Here is a 27,601-nt window from a genome sequence, read left to right on the forward strand (position 1 = left end):
TGATAATTTCATTGCTATGGCAACTTGTTTAGTTAGAGCGGAAGTTATACCTGAAAATATCTATTATTATTCAATGACACACAGCTAAATGTTATAAAAATCAAATAAAAGAATTTACAGAATTTCAAATTGCAGAAGCTATATCATCAGATCCTTCAAAACACATATTAGGGATAGCCTTAGAGTCTAATTATGTAAGGGCAAGCCAAAATGACAGTTTAATTTTAGCTTGGACTAGAACTATACTGCATCTATTTATTAAATTTATAAAATAGCGTGTGCTACAAGCCCTCCATTATCATGAAGCTGCAGTACGATGAACAAACCTGATTATTAAGTATTTTCTTTCAGATCTGTAATGGTGAACATTTCAATTGTATCAACACAAAGAAATGAACTAAACAATGCATGCCTTCAGAGTAAATACAATGCGTCATATGGTTGGCTAATGGCAACAAGTGCAGACAACTTCCAAACAGGCACAAAAACAATAGCTAATTAATAATGCGATTAATTAAAATAATAGAGACAGTCTGATATGTGCCTACCAGCAAGGTCAGCAATCCTTAGCCGTGACTCTTTGAGTGATGTCAGGTTGGTTGGGTGGGTGGTTGGTCCGCCCTATGATTATGAGGAACTCTGAAATGCTCTGAATGACTCGAGTCTGTAGCTTTTGTATGATTAACTTTACCTTTGCTTATGGTGCTATGAATAAAGTAACAATTAAATGTGAAAATGACTCAAAATACTGCACTATAGAATCTTCTAGAACAATTGTGATTATGTTAAGTCATAAATCTAATAACTCTATTATTGTAATTATGAAGCGAGTAACACTGATGATCAGTGGTACTTCACTCCAAAACTGAACAAAAAGAAGCACTTCAAAACTGTTGTGCAGCCAGAGGAACAAATCATCAACAGTCAGTTTAGTACTTCAACACAATCATCTTTTATCCATAGAAATTTTTATAAAAACCATGTTTCTCCGAGTGGTATTTACCGTCATTGGAAAAATGACGTACACCACTTTACCACTCTAGTATAATAAGACTGATGTTCCGCGATGATAAAAACTTCTCGTGTGAAAAAGCATCATAAAAACAGACCCACCCATTTTATTGAAATTGAAAAAGCTATGCCAATATCAATTGACCATATATGGTAAAAATGTGGTAATGTCTGTCTGATTAAAAACTCAAAAACCTACCTTCGCATGCTTTCAAGATGAACTTTCACAAAATCTTATTTTATTCTATATCAGAAAGTATTGGTAATTCTCTATCAACTGAGATTGTTTCTTACTTTTGTAGTCATCTGACTACCAGGTGTTTCAAAATTAATATAGACAAAACTAGATTGTGATTAAAGTTCTCAGAAGAAAAATACATGCAAAATGACATCACTATTTGCGTTTGTGAATATAAAACTAGCAAAATGCTGTTACTTAAAGATGCAATCTACTAGAATATTGTGTAAGTTCTTATCAATTTTAAAGATTTAAAAATATTTATAACATATAACATTTATATTCATATTTAAAAATTCTGATAACTTCAGATGTAATCTACTAAAGTTTTGTGTAAGTTCATATTAAAGGACAATTGTTCTCAATGAACATGTTTATGGATTTGGGTTGACAATGAACAAAATTCCAACAAGGATAATAAAGGACAACTGGCGAATCAATCTAATAAAAATATTTGCAGCTTTCTCCTCACACACTTGCTATACAGCGGGTGGTTGGCTACCCTAATCTACTAATACTAAAGTATGACAAAGAACTTAGGCTATGGTTTGTAAATATAATGAGGCACACATATGCACCGTTTAGAAGCTTCTACTATTGCTTTTTTAAAGTAACACTTTGTTTTGTCGTCATTACAGAAACTATCGTAAACTTATGAGTCATTAGGTGGGTGATTACCATATATGCATACCAACTACACCAAGGAAATCTAAAATTACCGTAGCATATCTCGGCATAGTCTTCCCTTATGATAGTTCAGTTACAAATCTTGATATATCACTTTGGTGAGGTGCATTGTGAAAGTCAATGAAACATGGTGTTATATAATCAACCTATTGATATCAACTCAGATGGTTACCTCCCCTGGGTCAAAACTAAATAAATGCAAATTGCAAACATATATATATAGAAATCCATTATGTAGGGTTGGCTGTAATCCCTATTAGAGTTGGCTGTAAGCAATTAAGCTTGCTCAATCAATGGCATTAATTACAGCATCACAGTATCTATACAGCAAAAAAGAAATATTTAACATATATTAACTGATTGATAGACAGTTAATATTATTGATATCAGGCATACGGCTGAACTTCTTGCAATCAACTGTCACACTTGCACATAATTTTGCACTCTTGAACAGTTTTCTTTAAGCCATGCATATTCTAATAAATTGAATAAAGTTTTATAGGCTATTTAAAGCAGAACACCCTAGAACAATTCACTGCTTGAAATACAATCTACTCTTAGTGAATGAGTGCAGCCGTATGCCTATAACTTAAAGTATTGATGTAATTTGTCTACACACCTGCTTGATACAGCATTCTCTAATTAGTCAAAATTAGTTAAAATTTAGCAATTAATATTGTTCGTTTGAGTAGACAATCAATATTATCATTGCAATTTTTACTTGTGAGTAACAGATGTAAAAGCGAGCAAACTGGCTTCCGAGATTATTTAAATAAGCCGGAAATAGTCAGTGACAAGACGCAACTTTGCTCGGTCAGTCGTAATCCACGATATAACCTGTAAACCTCGCAGTTTCTCATACGTTTTTGCATGATGCCCCGTAAATGCTTATAAAGCTGAAACATGAGCGCTTGACAAAGACACCGGCTACTAATTACGCCTGATATAACTAATATAATATATTTACCAGGTCTATGGAAAACGAGCGCTCAGCGCGTCTTTACGTTATTAATCTCATTCAAACGCTTATATCTCTGAACAGGGCTGGTCTAACAAGACACAAATTACATCAAATTGTAGCTGATGTTTTAGCCTTATTGTGGTCCATATTTCCTGTGAATGACTTCAATGGTGCGATTATATCTTTAATGATGTAAAATTATGCTGAGATGCTACGCTATACTATGACATAGTGCCAGTTAAATCATAATAAAAATTAACTTTTGATGATTTCACTGGGCGTCCCCATAAACCCATAAAAGAAAGTGACGTGTTAGATTGTGGGTTACGATTGACCGAGCACAGTTTTGTCTTGTCACGGCACATTTCCGTCTTATTTAAATCCGACGGGGAATTTTCTATCGGAAAGAAGCGCCAGGCATACCGTTTTACTACTTCTTTCGCGCATTGCTGTTATTGGACCGTGTGGTTGAAAGAACTTTGGCGGGTAAATATGCACGTGCGTTTTAGCACGCCTTATGTTTTGTGGGTGTATTTGCTGCCACTCAGTGCCGTAAAGCCAACATGGCCACCATTGCAGCAAACGATGAATTTGAAACATCAGTCTTTAAGGATTTTTTAGCTCTAAACGAGCATCTGAGGACCCATGAAGTGGATAATAGAGTAAAGTTTATCAAGCATCGTGGTAATAGTGTTAGCTTTACCAAAGCCTTGACAGAAAAAGGTGAGTCTTATCTTGGAGTCTGTAGCAGCAATGATATACAGCCCCGTATAGCTGTATATCATTGGTAGCAGGGCTGTAGCAAAGACTTGGAGTTTCACTGAGAGTAAGCAATCATTGAATAAGCAATCACATCCATCCACTCATATGATTTTTGTGAGGAATCACATAGGCATGTGTAGTACTAGTATTAATTATATAACTAGGGTAACTAAGAGTATTATGTTTGGTCCAGTGCAGCCTCATTCCAAATCCATACACAAGCAGTCAATTCGGCCTATACCATCCATGTGTGGTTTTGTTTTTAGTTTAGTTTGGTTTAGTTTACACAACAAAGGGACATTTTATAGTTGCTCTACCACCCTTAGTTCGACTAATGGAGTGAGATACCGGGTTTAATTATCAACCTACCACCTCCTCCCCACCGGAATTCACCATATGGGCCAAATTAGGGTGGTAGAAAAACCATATAGGTTCCTAGTGATGAACAGTTTCTGAGTAAAGTGAATTAATAATCATCTACATTGTCAATGTGATGTGATTTTGATTATCATGGAAATCATTAAGGTTTTATAATTACTTTAGAAATCATACATAAAAGGCTCAAGTTTGACCACAATCTGCCATACAAAACTCTAGGATACATGACATTGCAGTGTCAGCATGGTCCTGACAATCATCTATCTGCCAAGAGAAAGTATCAAGCCAAGATAGCAGTAAGTTTCTGTTTTCACAATATGGTCACACACAACTCATTGATGCCTTCTAGCTTAATGTAGCTTAATAACTTCATTCAGATTCAAAATTTGAATTCAGCCACTATATCAGCGCAATTTTATGTTGTTATTACATAATTGTATCATTATTTTACATGATCTGTTTAGGAAGAGGATAACAAAGACCACCCACCTCACATTAAGAGAAGAGTATTGATTCAAGATACTTACAAGCTTGACTGTAAAGCCCAAGTAGCAATCGAAAGACGCCTGGTCTTTGATCAATTTAAGGTGAATAGAATGGCATTTTGATTAAAATATAATATATTAGGTATAACTTGTAGCACGCAGGAGAATCCACTAGTAGACACATCTTATAGCTTATCCTATTAGTGGCGAGTGTTTGGAGGTTTGGGTTTTTCCTCAGACAATTAAACAGACTTGGGTGATAATTGTCTTACCAACTGTTCATGAGATTGGCAAATCTTTAGGGTTTTATTGCACATTCTTCATTGTTTGTTTAAAGCTTCCAAAAGTAAGTAAACACTTCAAGAGGCACGCTGGAGAACTGATTGCTAATATTTGCAACGGAAGAGAAGAATTTATTCTGTCAATACCTAGTCTTTCTCAACACAATGAACACTTCCAAGGCAAGGTAAGTCTCTAATAGTTCAGTGAGTTGTTCTATGCTGTTATCCTTAAGAAATAACTGCACGAAAACAAGCATTAATGTTAGGGTCATACCAACCCACCGTCCTGTCCCAACCCGCCCAGTTTGGCCTTCAAATTAAGGATACTAATCCTTGAGAGAATGAAGAGAAAGAATAAAAATGGTTTATTATATCTTCTATGACAATGTGACACAACTTTTCATATATGTTATAGAGGTATGAAGATAAGGAGGTATAGCAAACCTTTTTGCATAGCTTTTGTCATTGCAGTACAATTAGTCCTCTAACCAAACCAACCTAAACTAACCACACCCCTCCAGCCTCCCTCAATTTAAATCTTAATAGTTAGGCTACCTATACCCCAACCTCCAACTCAGTCAATATAGAGTGTCATATTAGATTATTTGTTGTTGCATGTTATTTTTGATTGAAACAATCGCCTGAAATTCTTTCCTGAATTATTTTGTCTAGGATTCCATTGGTCGCCAGCCACTCGATGAGCGAGTCACAAAGAAGCTAAGGGATCTTGTCATTAATCAAGGCATTGTAACCGTTAAGGCAGTAAGAGAGCACTTGATTGACTATGTTCAGACCAGCATCCATAGCCGTGAAACTGCTCCACAACAATCACACTCAAGGTTTTATCCGACCAACAAGATTATTAAAAACTATATAGACTCAACACTTAGATCAGCATTGTAAGTTATATTGCTACCAACGACTTGACCTACAATAATTACTTATTCCAACTCTGAATATTTCCGTTTGTTTACACATCAACTCTTTTTACAATAAAATTTGCACCAAAATTGACAATGTAGAATAAAAGCCAAATAGTTGTACATGTATATTGTAGATGTCTGTCTTTTGAATTAACACTACGATGTGTCACCCTAAAGTCATGACATGCCTAACATTTTTATCTATTGATTTAATGTATTTATATTATTCTGCAGGCATTCTCAGAATGATCAAGACAATGTAGATCACTTCTTGAACCTCCAGAAAGAAGATCTACACACCTTCCGGAAGCTCACCAATGAAACCAGCGACGACTTTCTTCTGGTGCATCAGACAAAACAGCAGCAATATTTAATGGAGCTTTATGGAAATGAGTTGTGCTTGCTTGATGCAACAAACAAAACAACAAAATATTCCCTACCCTTGTTCTTTGTTGTTGTGAAAACGAATACTCTCTACCAGATTGTAGCTAGTTTCCTGGTTTCAACTGAGTCCCAGCACGCAATCACCGAAGCACTCCATATCATCAAGCAGTGGAATCCCAAGTGGAACCCAGACACATGGATGACTGATTACTGCCAGGCTGAGATGTCTTCAATATCGGTGCTTTTTCCAGGTAAAAATGTTAGATTTGGAGCTGCATGATTAAAACTGTTTGGGGCTTTCAACTAGATTCAATCAATGATATATCATTGATATAATCCATCTTTATGCAGCTTCTTGAGGTTTTTTATGAACATATCATATGCTATGCTAATCTTACAATCAGAGTGTGTGACACATGCATACTACTCCTCATACATCCTCTTGCTACACTATTGACATGTAGTCATATTCACTAATTTTTTTTATAGAGAGCAAAGTTCTATTGTGCTGGTTCCATCGAGAGCAGGCTTGGAATCGCTTCCTGGTAAAAAAAGAAAATGGAGTGTCCAAAGATGATGCTTTTAAACTAAAAATTTTCTATCTCAGACCACTGGCTGCTAGTCCTGATGTTGATACGTATCTCCAAAGAAAACAAAAATTAATTAGCTCTGATATATGGCAAACCCACACGAAAGTATCCAGCTACTTTAGTGATGTATGGCTTACTGAAGATATTCCTGAGGTGAGAAAACATAGGTTTCTTTGGCCTTCACTGATGAGGGCCATTTGTACTTGTGTCTTCAGCCTTCATGGTCATGGCTGAAGACTTAGAAGTTCCATGTTCCATTAGCCCGGTCAGGCCCACAATTTCTGGCTACATATTTATCTTTGTAATAGTTATAGGGACTGTTTTAATCCATGCTCATCATAACATAAACATCATCATGTGACATCATAACAAGGAATGCATCCACAAGTGTACCACCAGTTGAAGTTGAATTTTATTGAACTGAATATTTTAGAAATGGGTGCAATGTTACAGAAGATACCGTTTCTTAAACGATATTGATACCAATAATGGTATTGAAAGTATAAACAACGCTGTCAAAAGAGCACTGGATGTAGGACCTAACAACCGACGCCAGACCTTGCTCAACATGATAAAGAAGCTCTTTCGATTTCATTCTTCTCACTACAAAAAGTATGGTTCAGTATAAATTATACCTGTGTTATAAAACAGTGGCATCAACCAGCAGAGAAACAAATAATGATATCCAGTGCACACCATACATGTCCATTGTACATGGTATTTTTTGCTGTATGAAATTGTTTTGTATATTGCCTTACCATCACCTTAGACCCAAATCACCAGCTCATGTTAATGATAATCTCATTTGCCTTTGTTTGAAGAAGAATGCAATTGAATACAAGAAGCATTGTGCTCATCATCAGCACTAATCTGGTGCTATATAATCTGGTGCTTATGTACTCTACACTGTAAGAGAAACTTTGCTCCATTGACAATAAATGATATATTTTAGGTACGAGCGTGAAAATTTCCAGCTATCGCACCGGAGCAGAAGGTATAATAAATTAGTTCCAAAATGTCTACAAGAGCGGCCTCATTCTATGATAAAACATGTGATGGCACGCTTGAAAGATGCTAAAGGGCTAGTTGGCACTGAGATGGCATATACCATTGAGCTTGAGAAAAACCCACATTGCTCTTGTGAGGACTTTTATAGGCAAGTAGTGTACCACTTATTAATCTATAGCTTCATTGTGACGCATTAATTTGTATGTTGCTTCCAGCTAACAAGTGGTGGAAAACCTAGACATAATCGAATATGGTGTCCTATGGCTTTTTCTACTAATCATGAGTAAACATACAGCACTAACAGGATAATCATTGGTGCACTTAATAAAACACCTGACACAAGCGATATGTGAATGGATTCTCATGCAAAAAACCACCTAACCTGAGATGACTGGGATGTTTATACTAATGATTTGTTTTTATAGACATCACTACCCATGCAAACACCTCCTAAGTAAATGGATCAATAGTCATGGGGAGCTGCAACTACCCGAAATTTACAGCAACCAGTGGTGGACAATGGACACTAATATATTGGATTCGGTTACCCATAACCCTGCTGAACCGGAAGATATGCTACCCCCCAACCATACAGATAGTGATCTTCCTGAGAGACAAATGGAGGAGACTACAAGTGATGCAATCCCTTCAATGCCATTACCTAAAGTCCTTGATACAATCAGGACTTGTTTAGATAACCTCAGGTCATTGACGTATAACATTACTGATGATAACACTGCTGACAAACTTCTTCTTACATTAAAACAAGCTCAATCAGAAGTATACGCAACGCTGCCAAAAAAGAATTTTCTCCCTGTTTTTCCGTGCAGGAAAAGAAAGATTCTTAGCTCCTCATATGTTATGTTACCCAAGAAAAAATCAACATGGAAATCTTATAAGTTCGCTGGAAGAGTTGGTAGGAAGGCAGATGAGAGGGTCACAACCCTTGACCAGTGTAATCCTGCAGAAACTGAGGCAGATGAACAAGTCAGCATTCCTATGAACATAGACATCCTAGATGCAAGTTATTGTTTAACCAGTGACGAAATTGATGCTGGCCTGCAACTTATCACCCGTCAATGGCCAGATGTCATTACGCAAAGCACTCTGCTCTCACAACAGAAGACAATGTTTCCAAAAAGTGATCTTGATGGCAAGCTATGCCAAGTGGTTCACATAAAGGAGGCTGGCCATTGGATTGCTTGTACCAACATTGGCGGAGATGGAACCCTCAGGGTGTTTGACAGTCTGGGTCTCAAACTTAAGTTGCCCACTATCAAAATCCTTGCTAGTAAGTAAATCCAAATCATAATTTATGACAGCTGACAGCTCACTGGGTGCAAATAGTAACAGAAGCATGAAACAAACAGTCATTTTTAAAACAATAGATTGATCCATGGCATATGGGAAGATTTTACTCAGCATGAAATTAAGCATTGATAGCCTAAGCATAGCTTTCTAGGAAAATACCCGCCCCCAGGAGAGCCATGTCCAGGCTAGAGCATTGCGAACATTGATAGCTATTGTTTGTTGTATTTGTGAATAGGTCTCATGAAGACACCTGGCAGGACTTTCAAAGTAAGGTCTGAGGCTGTCCAGAGGCAAGGGGATAGTACCTCATGTGGTGTATTTAGTTTAGCCTACCTTGTGGAGCTTCTCCATGGTGCATCCCCTGCAGAGTGCAGCTTTGATGTGATTCATATGAGAAGTCATATATTCAAATGCGTTAGCTCTGGAGAGTGGACATCATTTCCAAAAACAGACGGTAGTAATAAGAGAACTACAGCTCCATCAAATTACAATTACCAGGTAACACTATTGATAGCATACCTGTTGTTGTGTTTTTACTCAATCTCATCTTAGCTTAAACTAATGTTAGCTTCTAGAATGTCAATTAATTTTTTTTTCTCAACTGGTTGTAGGTTTACTGCACCTGTCGCCAACCTTATAGTAAAAAGGATGGCGATATGATCGAATGTCATCACTGCAAGGAATGGTACCACAGTAGTTGCCATGCCGTCCCAGCATCAGCATTCTGCCCTGTGACTGGTGACATCTACCAGTATAACTGTGTGAAATGCAGGCAAACCCATTTAGTTTGAATAATTTTACTCATAAATACAGTCAAACATGGATAACTCGGCCACGGATATTTCGAACACATTGTTAACTAGAACAGATTCTTTGGTCCATTCATAAACAATGATAAATTGTTTGAGATAACTCGAACTTAACATCATTAACTCGAACGGTTTTTTTGCCGAAGGAACAAACTGTGGTTGATATTTATGTAAATTCCTTCGGATTAAAACAAACTTTTGTTTGTTTCAATCCGAAGGAATTTACATTAGTCGCGGAGCTACGACTACTCTGCCTTCTTAGCGAGTAAAGCGCTCCATATATGTATATTGTGTACATACATTTCCCCCGTACCATATAATGGAACCGATTAGGAAATCGTATAAAACCTGATTAATGGGGTCGCTAACACGTCGGCTAAGTTACGACCAAACTAAAAACGTAACAGAGTATTAGCAATAAAAATTTTATAAAGATCGACACAACATGCAAAATGCACATTGTAAGATTGATTATATGCGGATATATAAGGATTAAACACCTTGTCACAGACTACACTCGATAGGTTTTTTAAATGAAACAACTGATCAGATGTAAAGCATGCGATTTTGGATTGGTTGTAAATGTTTACTCGTGTGAAGTTTTAAAAATTATCCGAAAATTTAGATATTTTTCTATCAGCTGAGATTTGTTTGTAGTTTCAGGTGATGTGACTGCCAGGATGTTTTAAGATTAAAATTGGCAAAATTGATCTCTGTTTAAACGCTCAGAAGAAAAAAGATGGGTCTTATTCTCTGAGTGTTTTAACGGCGATCAAGTTTTGCCAATTTTAATCTGAAAACCTCATGGCATTACATCACCTAAAACAACAAACAAATCTCAAGTGACAAAAAAATATCTATAATTCCTGATGAAAATTTTCCAAACTTCACATGAGAGGCTCTATAACTTGCAACAAGCAATCTATGATTTTGCTTTATACATAGTTTGTATATGTACATGCATCTTCTGTTAAATACATGGACTTGTGACAGTGCTCTGATAACTTGAACGCTCTGATAACTCGAACACTTTCGCTTGGTCCCGTGAAGTTCGAGTTATCCATGTTTGACTGTACTTCCTCAATCGTTTAGGTCATTCCTATTACATCATATTGTTTATTCTGTGTGCTATGCATACTACCTCTTGTTCAATGTTTTCAAGCCAGTAACCTGCGTCTCAGACTCACATATGTGTATACACTAATATCATCTTTTTTGAAAGTGATACCTAACTAATAGTTTTGTCCCAAGTGGTACTAATGATGCTATTGATGGTGCCGATAATTCCTGCATTGTACTGATGTGTTTTGAATTTCTGAATAGCTTCCGTAAAGCCTATGGGGGTTATGCGTTATGCATCTTATTAGAATAACTAAGTAACTAACTGACCTGGATTTTGTCAATTTTTAATTGTATCTCATCCAATTTTAGAGCTCAATACAACATAGAATTCAACCATTATCAATCACCATCATCATGATAATACAACTACCAAAAAACCTTATAATACTGTATGCCTGTACCTTGATTGAAGAACCAGAGCCGCATAGTTTCACAGAATCCCGCGACCAACAGAAGCATATATAGGAGCTTGCTCGATTCCAAACAAACAGGCCACACCTACTATTTTCATATAAGTTATAATGGAAAAGCTGCAACATTAACAAAAACTTCTCCCATTGGCAGTAGCTTTAAAATTGATTGTTGTATTATACACCATTTAAAAGAGGACAAAATTCCCTGCAAGAAACTACAAATAATATTTTTGACAAAAGTAAAGTAAATGGAAAAAAGTGAGATATTGAGAGCGAGGTAAGAATATTCCATTATAGATCAGCATGTCGATCGGGTTTGTTTGGAAACAAGCGTTTTGTTTCCGGTGTTGAATGCGGGACTCTGTGAAAAACCATACACTAATGTAGTAGCCACGTGCAATTGTTGTGTTACAAGCTTTAGCAAATCACGATCAAGCGCACAATTGATCTAAAACTGGTATGCCTAGCGCATCCTTCCGATAGAAAACTCCAAATCCGTCCTTGCACCGGTGACCTGCTTTCACATTTGTTACTTACAAGTAAATATTGCTATGATAAATTGGCTATCTACTTGAACAAACTTTATTAACTGTTAAATTTTAATTAAATAGAGAGTGTTGTACTAAACAGGTTTGTAAACTAATTACATTAATACTTCAGGTTATAGGCCAACGGCTGCACTCATTCAGTAAGAGTAGGCTAGATTACATTTCAAGCAGTTAATTATTTTAGGGTATCCTGATTTAAATGACTCATTAATTTTTAATATATTCATAAAGTATGCAAGGCTTAAAAAACACTGTTTAAGAGTCGAATTGTGCAAGCGTGATTGTTGATTACAAAAGGTTCAGTAGGCCTGACATCAGATGCTGAATAATATTCGTTCAATGTTCATTACTTGATGTAAAGATATCTTACTGCTGTAATTTATACTATGCATTAGGCAGCTCTAATTGTCCACAGTGAACTGATATACATAATGTATTTCTACGTCTGTTTTTAATTCGCTTTTATTTAGTTTTGACCCAGGGTAGGTAACCAAGTGAGTTAATATCACCAGGTTGATTATATTGCAAATTGTTTATTGTCATTTACAATGCACCTCATAATAGGGATATATCCTGATTTGTAACTGAACTATCATAATAGAAGGCCATGCCAAGATAAGCTAGGGTCTTTTTGGATTTGCTTGGCATAGTTGATATGCTTTTATGGTAATCACCCACTTGATAATTGTATAAGATAGTTTATGTGATGATAGAGATAAAACACGATGGTATGTTATATAACATTGGTAAAAGCTTATCAACGGTGCATTTTTGTACCTCATTATATTATTTACAAACCAGGACCTGAGGCCGACCACCTGTTGTATAGCAAGTGTGTTTGGTGAATGCTGTTAATATTGTCTTTCTTTAACTCACTAACTATCCTTCAACTAATAGAGTGGTTTAATTACCTCTTTGATTGCTAATCATTGTATGGGGTGTGTAGAGAATAACTCCAAGTGTATGAGTTTGCATGAAGATCTATAATATATTTGTTTTATACACAAGGTGGTACTCCTTGGGAACCCAAAAACATTTTTAATTTAATATAAAACTGAGTCGTAATTCTTGACCTAAACTTTATACTCAGTCTTGATAAGTTATTAAGGTACATGAACTACATTTTTTTTTAAATACTAGGAGTAAGTTTGATGCTGCTCAGAATTTCTTTCATTGTCAACACAAATCCATAAACATGTTCATTGAGAACAATTGTCTTTAAATAGAAACTTACACAATATTTTAGTAAGTTTCATAAGGGTTCATCTTTAATGTGTTACCGGAATGTATCACTCTTTGCATGAAAATGTGTTACCATCATGGAACATCAAGTATTTGTTATCGTCACAGACTATGATTTTTATTATACTAAAGATGGCCGAGTGGTATAATATCGCACTTCTAAACTGAGTGTCGCAGATTCGAGTAGCATGCTGCGAAACAATTGTGAAGTGCTACAATTGCTGTCGTTCAACAGTTTATCATCAGTGTGAGATAGTATTTTGTAATTTGTAGAATTCAATAGCCCACTTTGATATCACATAATCACAATTATTCTAGTGGCACGACTAATATGTGCCAGTTTGAGAGTTGTCTGCACTTAGTCGCCTGTAGAGTCGTTAGCCTCAACTGTACTGCCAAGTTGTGGTTGCTCTCTAGGCATGCATATTGTCATTCTGTTAGATTATGTTGAGTTATGTGATCACATGGAAATATATACCTCATTATATTCTAGAGATGCCCCGATTCTAAATTCACCAGCCGATTCAGATACCGATCCGATATACCGATCCTAATTGAAAAATAATCCGATTCAGATACCGATTCAGATCTTTTGTGTTGCATAGATAGTAGCTCATTTTATTATGCAAATACAAACATAATGCAAAGAAAACATGAATATTATTGTATTTATTTGTTTGCATTTATGGAAAAAAATATATACATATTCACATACTGACATACCGTGCATGTAGTAACAAAACAGTCCATGTTTCTTGTAATTTGTAAATAAAGGTAATTACTGTTAGTGGTACAATTCTATCTGTGATAACGAAGTCCCTCTTCTATTGTTGAATGAACTGCTGTGTCTGTACAAGTTTAGAGCAAATCAATGTTTCTTTTAAAAACCGTTAGTGATTCAATTATCTCAGTAAGACGTCTCTTTTCTTCCATCATTATCAATGTAGCCGAGCGTACTGAAGGGGGATTCCCTTGCAACAGATGTTGGAGGACAGGCTACATACCGATACGCCACTGGGGTTACCGTTTTTTGTACAATACAAACGATACATTGTATCGTCAGGATCAAGAGAGTGATGGATAACTTTATGCGTCGACTGTTTAAATTACTTTCGTAATGCTAGTAAATAGAAATATTACACTGCGTTCTTGTTTCCCACTTTTGTTATCTTGTTCGTGATTGCTTGCAATAAAACCTATCGCTGTAATTGGGAAATACCACACTTTTTGTTTACGTTCTGGCTAAAAAGTTTCCTTCGCTGTGTTGATCAGGCTATAGACATGAAATAAATTGTGTGGCAGGCCTGAAATTCATTAAGTAAAAGTAAGAAGCTTACAGCTGATGAATTTTTATTAGTATAGCAGGCTAAAATACAGTTTTCTGCTAAATGGTTGATCTGTAAAAAGTATCGGAAGGTTCAGATTTTTTAAGAAAAGATCGGCCGATACCGATTCAGATACTTGACACTCATATCGGCACCGATACCGATTCCGATACCAAAATCGGGGCAACTCTATTATATTCTATGCATTGAGTGCTTTTGAGTTTCTCAATACATCGGAAGTATCTGTATGTTGTATGGGTTCCAATTATGAATGTCTCACAATTAAAAAGAATTTGTGAAAGATTTTACAATGAAGTAGGTGCAAAAATGCTGCAGTTTTTACTATATTAAAGTCTGTGTCTGTCTGTATGTCTGAGGTCAGGGTTAAAGGTCAGGGTTAGAGGTCAGGGTAAATGATTGCTTTTCAATGGACTCAATCTCGTAAGATTCAGTTTGTTATATCAGCACTAACACCAGTGCTAATCGAGAACTTCTTTAGCAGTTCAGATAAATTGTGCAGATTTTGTATTCTCTGCATTTTATGACAGAAAAAGTATGTGGAAATGGCATTTGAAAAATGATGATTTATTGATACTGTACACTGGACTTTTAGAGTTAAGAAGTTTGAATGAAATACAAAATAAAAATTATTAAATATGAAATATATCAGTAATTTGAACTAAAAGTTGATTTTGTGATTAAAAAGTGCATTTTATAAAGGAAGTTTTATTTACTTACTTTTCGTCAGATATATGTATTTTATTATTACATTTACGGATGCTAGTAAATATTGATTTATGATTTTAGGTTAAGAAACCTAGCTTGAGATCCTGGTCAGTGTTTATGACTTGCAGGCTAATATGTATATCAAGGGTGTTCCATGCAGGTTAAACAGTTTTCACTGTATCCATGTACTGATCATCACCTAATCGGTATAGTAGTTATTGTGTTGTTTACTAACCACAAAAGTCAATATGGAGAGGATAACTCCTAGTTATTGGTTATCAGTTACTCTGCTAAATTAAATAAATTTACACTTATAAAGTATCAATAGCATTATAATTTGACTTTTTTATTAGTTAAAACCGGGTTAAAAAATATTGATATATTATTAAAATGTCTTCAAAAGTACATATATGAGTGAGATTACTTGGCAGGTTTTTCCCCTATAGTGAGGGTGCAGGTTCCTATTAACTGTGATGACCGAGGGAATCCTGTGATTAATACGACAATCATGATATCTTTTTAGCTGTACTCATACTGTGTTGTTGGGCAGCCATTGCACATTCGCTTTTGGCTTTTGATGAAAATAACTCGTAGTAAACACAGCAGTAAATTTTACAACCTCCTAGAAATAAGAGCTTATATATGAGTAATATGTTTCTATCACAATATCTGTAAAGGCTTTGTATAAGTATGAGAACTGAGCATTAACAAAGTAGCTAGCCAATTATATCCTTGCTTGCAGAAGCTGGACCAATCACCATTGGGATTTGCCTGAGCAGTCTCCGATCAATAGACAAAGTGATTGAAGCTCTCATAATTGTTGTTGGAGATCATTGTCCGAGATATGCTGAGTTTCCTACCTCTTTCTCAAACCAGCCACAAGGTGAGCAAATGTTTACCAATTGTTACACATTTTAATTTCATCTCTAGTATCACCCATCAGTTCAATAATAGAATGATTATAGATTCTTTACTATATTGTAGCGCTTTATATTTAGCCTGTGCCTTCTTGACTTCAGTGAAATAATTTTGTAGTAATTGTCCAGGCTAAATTCTTACTAGAATAAATCAAGATTGTATTTTGTCTCCTACTTCAACAAACAGATCATGTCTATTAGTCCAGATGTTAGACTATATTTCACACTTAAACAGATCCAGTAGATGATACACTGGTTGGCTTGCAGCCTTCTAAAAGCCAGATATCATAGCTTATGGAGGTTGAATTGTTTCGAAAGATTCGCGGATTGTTAAAATTTTTATTTAGGAAAATGGTATTCACTTGCTGATTTGATAACTGTCAAGACCCACATTGTTAAAATATGGTTAACTAAAACAAACTTTGCGCGTAAATATTTCATAAGATGGCGTATGATGGTCCACAATTAGGACTGTGCTCGTTCTTGTCGCTCAACAATTCATACCACATGCCATCTCATCTCATACCATACCATCTCATACCATGCCATCTCATACTATGCTATATCATACCATGCCATATCATACCATACCATCTCATACCATACCATGCCATATCATACCATCTCATACCATGCCATATCATACCATCCCGTCTCATATCATGCCATATCATACCATACCATCTCATACCATACCATGCCATATCATACCATATCCTACCATGCCATCTCATACCATCTTATACCACACCACCTTATACCATACCAACTTATGTCATGCCATTTCATATCATCTCATACCAATCCATCTCATATCGTGTATCATTACATTTGAAAACTGGAAACTTTACATTTTCGTCTCTATGTATGTCTTTCTGGCTTCAAATTTAGTACAGTGCATGAGAGCTCAGATTCTCCATCTCTATTCATCTTCAGAGGCAGGGATTTTAGCTTGTTTAATTAATCACTTAGTATTGTCTTTCAACTGATTTAGCACTGATCTACAGGAGAAGGTGATTATGTGGATTTTCCTAAAGTGGGTTTACAGGAAAAATTGGAAGAAAATAGAGAAACTTTATTGAAGCAGGTTCTATCTTCTGCTTGTTTCCTCACTTTTATCATATACTGAACATGACATGGAGTGTTTCTAGGTTGCTCTTATTGTCTAAATCTTGCATGTTTTTAATTTCAGAGACGCATCATGTAATTTGGCTGCTGATTGATTTCTTATCATCAGCTAAACTGGTCTAGAATAAGTTATGAACAGTTTCAATTGACAGCGGGGACCTTCACAAATTTGTCACAAGCAAGATTATCTATGTCTAGTTATGCAGCTGTTGAGGAAAGTGTTTTATCATCGAGTACTGATATGGGAGTTAGCATGTGAGTATATATGCTTGTAATTATATGGAAGTTAGCATGTGAATCAGTATGCTTGTAACGATATGGAAGTTAGCATGTGAGTTCATATGCTTGTAATGATATGGAAGTTAGCATGTGAGTCCATATGCTTGTGAGGATATGGAAGTTAGTATGTGAGTCAGTATGCTTGTAATGATATGGAAGTTAGCATGTTAGTCTATATGCTTGTAAATATATGGAAGTTAGCATGTGAGTCCATATGATTGTAATGAAATGGAAGTTAGCATGTGAGTCCATATGCTTGTAATGATATGGAAGTTAGCATGTGAGTTCATATGCTTGTAATGATATGGAAGTTAGCATGTGAGTCCATATGCTTGCAATAATATGGAAGTTAGTATGGCAGTCTATATGCTTGTAATGATATGGAAGTTAGTGTGTGAGTCCATACGCTTGTAATGTTATGAGAGTTAGCATGTGAGTCCATATGCTTGTAATGATATAGGAGTTAGCATGTGAGTCCATATGCTTGTAATGATATGGGAGTTAGCATGTGAGTTCATATGCTTGTATTGATATGGGAGTTAGCATGTGAGTCTATATGCTTGTAATGATATGGAAGTTAGCATGTGAGTCCATATGCTTGTAATGATATGGAAGTTAGCACATGAGTCCATATGATTGTAATGATATGGGAGTTAGCGTGTGAGTCTATATGCTTGTAATGATATGGAAGTTAGCATGTGAGTCCATATGCTATTAATGATATGGAAGTTAGCACATGAGTCCATATGCTTGTAATGATATGGGAGTTAGCATGTGAGTCCATATGCTTGTAATGATATAGTAGTTAGCACATGACTCCATATGCTTGTAATGATAGGGAAGTTAGCATGTGAGTCCATATGCTTGTAATGATATAGTAGTTAGCACATGACTCCATATGCTTGTAATGATATGGAAGTTAGCACATGAGTCCATATGATTGTAATGATATGGGAGTTAGCGTGTGAGTCTATATGCTTGTAATGATATGGAAGTTAGTATGGGAGTCTATATGCTTGTAATGAGCTGGAAGTTAGTGTGTGAGTCAATATGCTTGTAATGATATGGGAGTTAGCATGTGAGTCCATATGCTTGTAATGATATGGGAGTTAGCATGTGAGTTCATACGCTTGTATTGATATGGGAGTTAGCATGTGAGTCTATATGCTTGTAATGATATGGAAGTTAGCATGTGAGTCCATATGCTTGTAATGATATGGAAGTTAGCACATGAGTCCATATGCTTGTAATGATATGGAAGTTAGCACATGAGTCCATATACTTGTAATGATATGGGAGTTAGCATGTGAGTCCATATGCTTGTAATGATACAGTAGTTAGCACATGACTCCATATGCTTGTAATGATATGGGAGTTAGCATGTGAGTCCATATGCTTGTAATGATATGGGAGTTAGCATATGAGTCCATATGCTTGCAATGATAGGGAAGTTAGCATGTGAGTCCATATCAATATTAATATAAAGTTGTTTACAAACTGTTGGCTTTGGAGTTGTCACACCTCCTCAACTACAGGACTAGAATTATTTTTATGTAGGCATTTATTATTTGGTGAGCACAAGGGGTGAATTGTAGTGTCGGGTCACTGTAGGGTCATTGTGAACAATTACAAACATCATTTCTGTTATGTTTAGTTTTTTAGTTTGTAAGTGGTTTTTTCTGAAGATAGGAACGAATTAATTTGTATATAGTATTTTCGTGTAGGAAAAACTGATTTGACACAAGAGAGAATTAGCATATTCGCTTTCTCTTAGAACACATTAAGCTTGTAGGTTCAGGTATGACAGTATATGCATATGGTTGTTGGTTTGTTACACCAGTTCCATTATAACCACCATAACTGGTATCTTTCTCACTGTTATTATATTGTTGATAGACATGATCGAGGTCACCCGCTTCCACATGTCAGAAGACTACCAGGTAATCATCTTGGCTGTGATTGACCATCACTCTAGTAATATTTTCTACTTGACTACAAGCTCTTGAGGTGTGAGGGTTGAGAGAATTCACTTTGTTAAGTACAACTATTGTTTGGTATTCAGTTATAATCAAAGCAAGAAATTGTATTGACATTATTATTTATATGGTTCACATTCAATACAGTAGACACTCCTATAAGCCATCCTATCCCTTCTAAAACCTTAATTCCAGAAAACGTAAATAATTTTTGTAAAGTTTTTGCTTCGTATTACGTAAAAAGTTTCATATGAATAAAAGTGTCAAGTCAAGCGGGTTCAAAAACTCGGTTTGAATGTTAATCTAACCCGCTGCGCGTGTGAAAGAAAGAATGACCTACTTTTACTGTTATATATATATTATATTTAAAACTTACGTCACATTTTAGTTTGTCGTAATAAATTATCACATGTGTCGCCAACACAGAGAACAACATAGCTGCGCAATTATTCATAAATACAAAGACAGCCGGTGAAAGTTATTACAGGGTCGGTCCATCCATGTGAATATCATGAAATAGTTTTTTGTCGAAAGTTCTTTTTTATTTTAACATTGACCCCTGAATACGAATAGACAACAATTAAAGTAATAATGTGTTTTTATAGCAAAAATATTTTGTTATTATGCTTTATTGTAGGCAGACGTATAAAATATTTGTTATTAGTTTTATTTCGCAGAATTCACTTTGTTGTTTAGAAAAAATGAGCAAACTTTTGTAAATAAGCATCATAGATGTTTGCTCCCAATCAACTTATTGTAAACTTATTGTAACTTATTGTACCACCATTTTGGCCTATTAATTCACTGTGATTGGTCAGAAAAAACATAACAGTTGTTGATGCAAACCAATAATACTGCAGTTACGATGTAGCCCACAATTGAAAAGGTTAAGTGTAGTTTTTTTCCTTTTTGTATGGCAAAATGGGTGATTTTGGAAAAATCCTATGGGTTAGCATGTGAGTCCATATGCTTATAATGATATGGAAGTTAGTATGTGAGTCCATATGCTTGTAATAATATGGGAGTTAGCATGTGAGTCCATATGCTTGTAATGATATGGAAGTTAGTATGTGAGTCCATATGCTTGTAATACTATGGGAGTTAGCATGTGAGTCCATATGCTTGTAATGATATGGGTGTTAGTATGTGAGTCTATATGCTTATAATGAAATGGGAGTTCGCATGTGAGTCCATATGCTTGTAATGATATGGAAGTCAGTATGTTAGGCAATTTGTTTGTAATGATAGGGAAGTTAGTGTGGGAGTCCATATGCTTGTAATGATATGGGAGTTAGTATGTGAGTCAGTATGCTTGTAATGATATGGGAGTAAGCATGTGAGTCCATATGCCTGTAATGATATGGAAGTTAGCATGTGAGTCCATATGCTTGTATTGAAATGGAAGTTAGCATGTGGGTCAATATGCTTGTAATGATATGGAAGTTAGCATGTGAGTCCATATGCTTGTATTGAAATGGAAGTTAGTATGTGAGTCAGTATGCTTGTAACGATATGGAAGTTAGTATGTGAGTCAATATGCTTGTAATGATATGGGAGTTAGTATGTGAGTCAATATGCTTGTAATGATATGGAAGTTAGTATGTGGGTCTATATGCCTGTATTATTACAATATTAACTGTTCATTGTCATTACTGGCCTGCGAACTATTGTGTAATTGGACAAGTTGTATTTGCTTCAGTTCAGCCAATCAAGAGACAGATTGTTGAATGAGGGGCGGAGACATTTTCAAGCTATAAAACACAAGGAGCAGCCAGCAAGCATATCACCTACAGAGCACCCACAGGTAAGTATCACTTTTCTGTTATATTAGCATCTGTTGATATTATACTTACTGGGAATAATAGAGTAGATGAGAAGAGACACTGAGTCAGTGTGATTATAATGTAACTCTGACCTCCTGAGACTATCACTCTCTACCCTGAGGAGACTCATAGAGTCTATCATCTAGTGAGGTTAAGTTGAGGTCAGGAGTCTCTGGTTTCATTCCTCAGTCATTTTTGTACCTGCAAACATTCCCTACTGTAAATATGTCATATTCCTCTTATGAATAGAATGAGGAGCTCTGAAACTAGAGTTTTTAGCTGCTTCTCTTGCCTTTATTCTGGTCAGAATCAGCTGCAGGTCACTGATTGTATTTAGTCACCAGTTTTATAGGAAATTAGTGTTTAAAGTAGGAGACTGTATGAATCTTATTGCTGTTTCCTGCTTTGTCTTTGTTAAAATTTTATTGAGTTTATTTCCATTAGTTTAACACATGAGAGAGCAAATAGCAGGAGTGTTGATGCTTGATTTCCCAGCTCTGAGTATCATATTCCTAGTCTCCTTTTTATTTTCTGTGAATATCCAGGGTTCACCGGCAGCAACTCTGTTATGGTTGGCAGCTTTATAAGTCATCAACTCACCCAGAGTCAGCAGTTTAGTCACAGTTTGTCTTCATCTTTCTCTATCATATTTTACTGTGTGGAGTATTTTACAGGATACAATGGAGCAATGGATTAGGGAATATATTAGAGCTAGTGGAGCTCCTGACATTACCTCTCTTAGGGCTGCTCTAACAACCACCCCTCCTGATCAGCTACTTCAGCTTATAACAACTATCAGAGGCAGTAAGTTGTATACAGCTCTACTATTGGCTAGCTCCCGAGACCACCCTGAAGTAGCTCATCTGTTACTCACTCCATTGAGAGGAATAGCAGATGAGTTGCTGTTTGAGAAGGTTGAGTGTGGATATACAGCTCTGTACTGGGCTGTAGAGAAAGGAGATAGAAAGCTAGTAGAGCTGTTACTTCATACTGTATCCTCTGGTAAGAAGTATAAGCTGATAGCTGAGAAGGATGGAGGGGGTTACACAGCTCTAACATGGGCTGCAGGGAGAGGATATACAAAGATAGTAGATACTCTACTGATCAACCTGTCAGTAGAGCAACGAGTCTCCTTGCTCAGCATACAGACTGACTACTACCTAAACACAGCACTGCACAGGGCAGCCTGCATGGGACACACAGCAGCTCTACAATCTATGCTGACCTCCATCTCTCCTGATAAGGTCTCTGCTCTCCTCAGTATAAAAAACAAAGACAGTAAAACTCCTCTGAAGGTTGCAGAGTTTATGGGAGGGAAAGAGTCAGCAGAGCTGCTTAAGAGCTGGCAGCAGCCAGTATTAGCAGGTAGGATTATTATACAATGTGATAACAGCAACTCACTTGTATTACTCTATTGCATAACTCTCTGCTGGTCCCCCAGGGTATCTTTGTAAACATACCCTGGGGAATGCCATCTAATTTTTTTTTAATACAGACTGCAGTGGGCTGTACAATCAGCTCAGCTTTGTCTCTGTATTAAATGCTGTCAGTTCAGCCTCTTCTCTTCAGCCAACACTCAGACCTTAAGGTTTGCTAATTGCTAATCAATAATCACCTCTGCTCTCTCTTGGATAATTATAGTCTGAGTATTTTAATTCCTTATTCAAATTTGATAGGATTAAAGTGATGGTAGCAGCTCAGCACCTCGTGGCAGCTATTAGTCAGCACTTACCTGAACTCTCCTGATTCATGAATATTCTTATTACTCACTCCAGTTTTGAATATAAACATGATCTATTTACTAAAATTATAGTAGTAGGTAAAGAGCTTGAGATTAGTGTGGGTCAGTATGAATTTGTCTGCTGGGAGGGAAATTGCTGGCTGGGAAACTGGATCATGAGGCTCGAGGAAGTAGATAAACTAAGAAGAATATTTATGATTGTTTTAATAAAACGTTTTGAAATATTGGATTGTAAAAACAGTTTTTCAGTTTATTATTTTGTAATTCTGTAAACAAGTAATTACTTTACTTAACTATTTCAACAATTTAAATGCATGTTCTCGGTATTTTATTACTCGCTAAGGCCGTACACCTGGTTATAGCCTTAAAGAATATTATGCATTAGGAGTGTTTAGGGCATCAGGAGTTGACTAGTAATACGGTAGGAACTTGTAGAATATTTGCTCCTAACCGCAACACTAATTGAATACCATTTACTAGTAACTCTTACCATAAACTTTTAAAGTTGGTTCTAAGGCTATATTTTAACATGGTTGCTAATAGCTTTAATTAACAGTATTAATTTAACTACACAGTCAGTATTACTATTGAATTAATCCAATTTTGTTAATTTGTAGTCTCAACTTGGATAATTGTTAAGGTAGAAATCTTTATTAGATTTGATTATGAATGGCAACACATGCTTCTTTCTACTTGTACCTGAGGATATACAGAGTATTATATTGAGGTCTTCATCTTCACCTTCACTTTTTTGTAGCTCAGGCTGCTGCTGCTGATGAAACAATTGCTGCCCTCAAGGAAGCAGATAGACTCAAAACAAGAGGTAAGCATAGGATAAGATTAATTTCAATATGTAAACCTGTGGTATTTGCCTGCATAAAACAGCATGTTCTGTAGAAGTTTTTTTATAAAATAATTACATAGTAACTACTTTTCTGTAGCTCACACTCCTGTTGACAATTCATCACATTATAATAGCAGAATGTGAGCCTTGATTATATTGTTGTTTCAGCATTGAGCACACTAAAGGAAAAGTTAGTGAAGTCTCAGCTGCAGATTGTTGCTTTGCAAGAAGCAGATAATCACACGACAGCAGGTGAAGTATATTTTTAGGACCTCTCTAGGCTTAAGTATTTGTGAACACCTAATGAACTATAATGTACAGTCACACGCATCCAATGCAACTAACAGTTGTGTAAAAATAGGTTCTCAAGTCTATAAATATATTCAACATGTTGTAGCCTTGGCTAAAGCTGAAGGGAGGATTAGTCTTCTACAGGATGAAGCTGAGCAACACACAGCAGGTAAACACAACTTTATTATCTTGTTAGTAGTAGTACTAGTTGGTTTTCACTGTTAGCGGCCATTGTTTTTTCATTCTGTCAAATCAAATTGTTATAACTTTATTCTAGATGACAGAAGAAAAAAGCCACAAATTTCGGATGAAAGGGCTTTTTTGAGGCAAAAACAGCTTATTTTTAGGAGCAAATTATCAAATTACAATTGAATTTTATTTACATGTTTACTCTTCATCCTTAATAACATATTCATTTACCGTCATGTGTCCTTTGTTTTGCTATTATCATTTCTGTTGGCTACTCAGTAACTAATTCCAATGATTAATATACAAATGAAGCGAAATACTTCTAATTGGCTGTTGTGAGCAGTGCAGTATATGTACAGTATGTGTACTGTTAGAGTATATGAGCCATGATTCCATCATTGTTTTAGCATTGACCAATCAGAGGAAGGAGTTAGTAGAGTCTCAGCAGCAGATTGCAGCTCTTCAGGAAGCTGATAATTGCAAGACGGCAGGTAACTTATATCTCTAGTCTGTTTCTGTGCATAAATGAATGTTCACAGAGGGGGACTATAATTTCCAAACACAAGCATTAACTGCCAGTAACAGTTGTGTAATATTAGGTTCTCAGTCAATAAGTTTACTCACTATATGTTGTAGCCTTGGATTGGGCTGAAAGAAGAGTTGGACTGCTACAGGACCAATCTGAGCAACATTCAGCAGGTAAACACAAAAAATTCAAAGGTTTCAATAGTTGGTAAAAATTGGGTTTTTTAAATCAAAAAATGTATATAAAGGTTCTAACTTTAATGAGCACACGCATATTCAAATAGAAATTGAATGTCATCATTCACATATTTACTGTTCATCAGTAACAACACGTATTAATTTACATTCATGTGTACTTTGTCTTGCTAGTTATTAACTTATAAGGAATGGATATGATGAGTATTGTTTCATCACTGCTATTGGCTGGTCAGCAGTTAATTCTATTGGTTAATGCTCAAAGGGAGCAAATCATTCAAAATTGTCTGTTGAGAATGTGTGAACCAAAGGCTATATTGTATTGCTAAACTTAACGGTTGATACTACAGTTTTTACAACCCAAACCATTTCTTGTAAACCTGCCCTCAGTTTGAAGGATGATTTACACAAGGTTATTGCAAGATAGTTCGATTCCCGTAGGTAGAGATAAATTATGTTATTGTTTATAATAGACACTGATAAATATCTATTTTTTTAGATATGGTTTCCATGATGGAGAGACTTAACAGACTAGATATTTATCTGCGTACTCCTACGGATACAGACGAGACAGGAGACCAGCTTCATGATCTTCAAGGCTGATACCTTTCTCTTTGTTTAATTGAAATCACTTGTATACTTGTTTAAGATTTATAATTAAAAACAATTTCATATTTATACTTGATACATTTTCTCCTCTCTACTCATCTAGCAGTGATTTTAATGAACACATCTGTCCGTCATTGAACTTATTTCATGCTATATAACGCCACCTGCATAGCTTGGCAAAAATTCAAATTTTGTCGTTGGGCAGAGATTTGCAGATGCAATTCCTAAAAAATGTGGACCCTTCAATGCTTCAAACTTGGTCCCACTGCTGCACCTGGCCACAATTGTAATATTAATGATGAAAATTTCCTTAGCTTCAATAAAAAGTGGCTAAGAGGAACAGCAGTGGTTGTATAATGTCAAGGTAGACCATCTAAATTGCAGTAAAATTAATTGCTATTAGCCAAAGGTCATGGGTATTATTGAAGAAAAAAGTTGCAGTAAATGATCTGTTGTCAAGCCAAGTGCTTGTTTCTTATGTAAACACACACTACAAAAAGTGCACTTTTAAAAATAAGAAAATTTCAAAACGTACCAACAAATAGTGAGCTGGTCTGTTGCTGCCAGGAGATGTCATACTGTGAAGCCAATACTGAGGCTGATGACACATAGCCTTAATATTGATGTCTGACCTGTAATACCCTACAAGATGAAATTATTCGCGGAGATAAAGTTTGGGAAAATTATTTTTTCATGTATACTCGCGGACTAATTTATTTGCAGATGAACACATTAACAAATACATTAATCAATAAATGCAGCTAGCAGTTAGCTTTCACATGTGTATACCATATGTTTAGGTTTCAATTTAGCTGGAAATTTATGTTAATAATAACCAGCTATACATTTTTGGCAGCATCCAGAGGTTTTTATGAAAAATAATGGATTTGGAGGCTTTCGATGAACCAACAACTTGTGGTAAGTTATGAGTGGTTTCGTCTTCAAAAACTGCAAAAGATATTTTTGCGATGGCGATGCCGTTCCGAATAACTTGAGGCAACCTTGAATAATTTTGTAAAGAAGTGTGAAAGGCAATGGGCTTACCAAAAAACCTCGGCAATGATTTTAAAAGAGTTTGGAACTCAGCTACATTTACTAACGCTGTGTAGCGGCTAGTTGTATTTTTATATAGTAGTTATTTTCTGGTATGTTAAAAAATGAAACTAACTATTCGCAGATTTTAATAATTCGCGGAATTGACCAAATTGGCAAAATTGGAGGATTGGCAAATTATGAAATTCGTTGAATAATTTCATCTTGTAGGATTGATAGCACAATTATTCATGCTTGATCTATAACAGATAGTCTTAGTATTCATGTCTGGCATGAACACATAATTTCTCAACAATTGATGCAGCTGCTGAAATAAGACAATTTTAATGTTATGCTTTCGTTGTTATGCTATCTGTTGGTTTTTTGTGGTTTCATCATCCATTTTTGCAAACTTTGATATTGTATCTTAATGTTTAATGCTTTCGATGCTTTAAGAGCAAAAACTACAAAATCTTTACTTTTTTTTTCAGTTTCCACCGTCATAGATAAAAAATATTTTAATAAAATTAAACACAATCAATATATAACCATTTTTATTTACAGTATACAGCGAATTTTATGGTGTAAAATGTTGAAAAAATCTTTCACTGAAGTTGTTTTTTCGGCTTGAAACAGATAAACATTTGCATACATTAATAATATTAATTGGAAACAATTTTTTGAACTCAAACAACTCAGTTTTCAAACAATCTTTTTGAGCGGATTATGTTCAAGAAAAGAGGTTCCACTGTATGTAAATGAGGGTTTATTTTTGTTGTTAAGGTTATTGGCCTAAATAAACATGCTGTTGGCATGACTGGAAAAAAATTAGTTAGGGTTATGAGGTC

General features: G+C 35.7%; 1 protein-coding gene and 1 long non-coding RNA gene across 2 annotated transcripts in view; both read left to right on the plus strand.

The window, feature by feature from the left end:
• Positions 1-27,601, plus strand: part of LOC137399008 (uncharacterized) — a 520,862-nt gene that overhangs the window by 18,965 nt on the left and 474,296 nt on the right. The gene's annotated exons all lie outside the window — the stretch shown is intronic.
• LOC137398794 (uncharacterized) lies at positions 3,461-25,715 on the plus strand. Its single transcript, XM_068084970.1, has 23 exons — positions 3,461-3,620; positions 4,203-4,333; positions 4,502-4,624; positions 4,860-4,988; positions 5,476-5,702; positions 5,961-6,361; positions 6,600-6,853; positions 7,134-7,312; positions 7,653-7,856; positions 8,134-8,999; positions 9,255-9,517; positions 9,631-9,778; positions 12,382-12,393; positions 15,947-16,087; positions 19,425-19,468; positions 21,204-21,308; positions 22,002-22,692; positions 23,826-23,891; positions 24,081-24,164; positions 24,310-24,372; positions 24,800-24,883; positions 25,029-25,091; positions 25,612-25,715. The coding sequence occupies exons 1-23, from the start codon at positions 3,461-3,463 to the stop codon at positions 25,713-25,715; spliced, it is 4,542 nt and encodes a 1,513-aa protein (XP_067941071.1).

The sequence above is a fragment of the Watersipora subatra genome, chromosome 6 (genome assembly GCF_963576615.1).
Source record: "Watersipora subatra chromosome 6, tzWatSuba1.1, whole genome shotgun sequence".
Classification (NCBI taxonomy): Eukaryota; Metazoa; Bryozoa; class Gymnolaemata; order Cheilostomatida; family Watersiporidae; genus Watersipora; species Watersipora subatra.

Excerpts from the sequence above, each read along its gene's own strand:
- LOC137398794 (XM_068084970.1), top strand. The coding sequence starts at position 3,461 with ATGGCCACCATTGCAGCAAACGATGAATTTGAAACATCAGTCTTTAAG. Across the intron at positions 4,625-4,859 it reads TGGTCTTTGATCAATTTAAG|CTTCCAAAAGTAAGTAAACA; the intron begins GTGAATAGAATG and ends GTTTGTTTAAAG. Across the intron at positions 4,989-5,475 it reads ATGAACACTTCCAAGGCAAG|GATTCCATTGGTCGCCAGCC; the intron begins GTAAGTCTCTAA and ends TATTTTGTCTAG.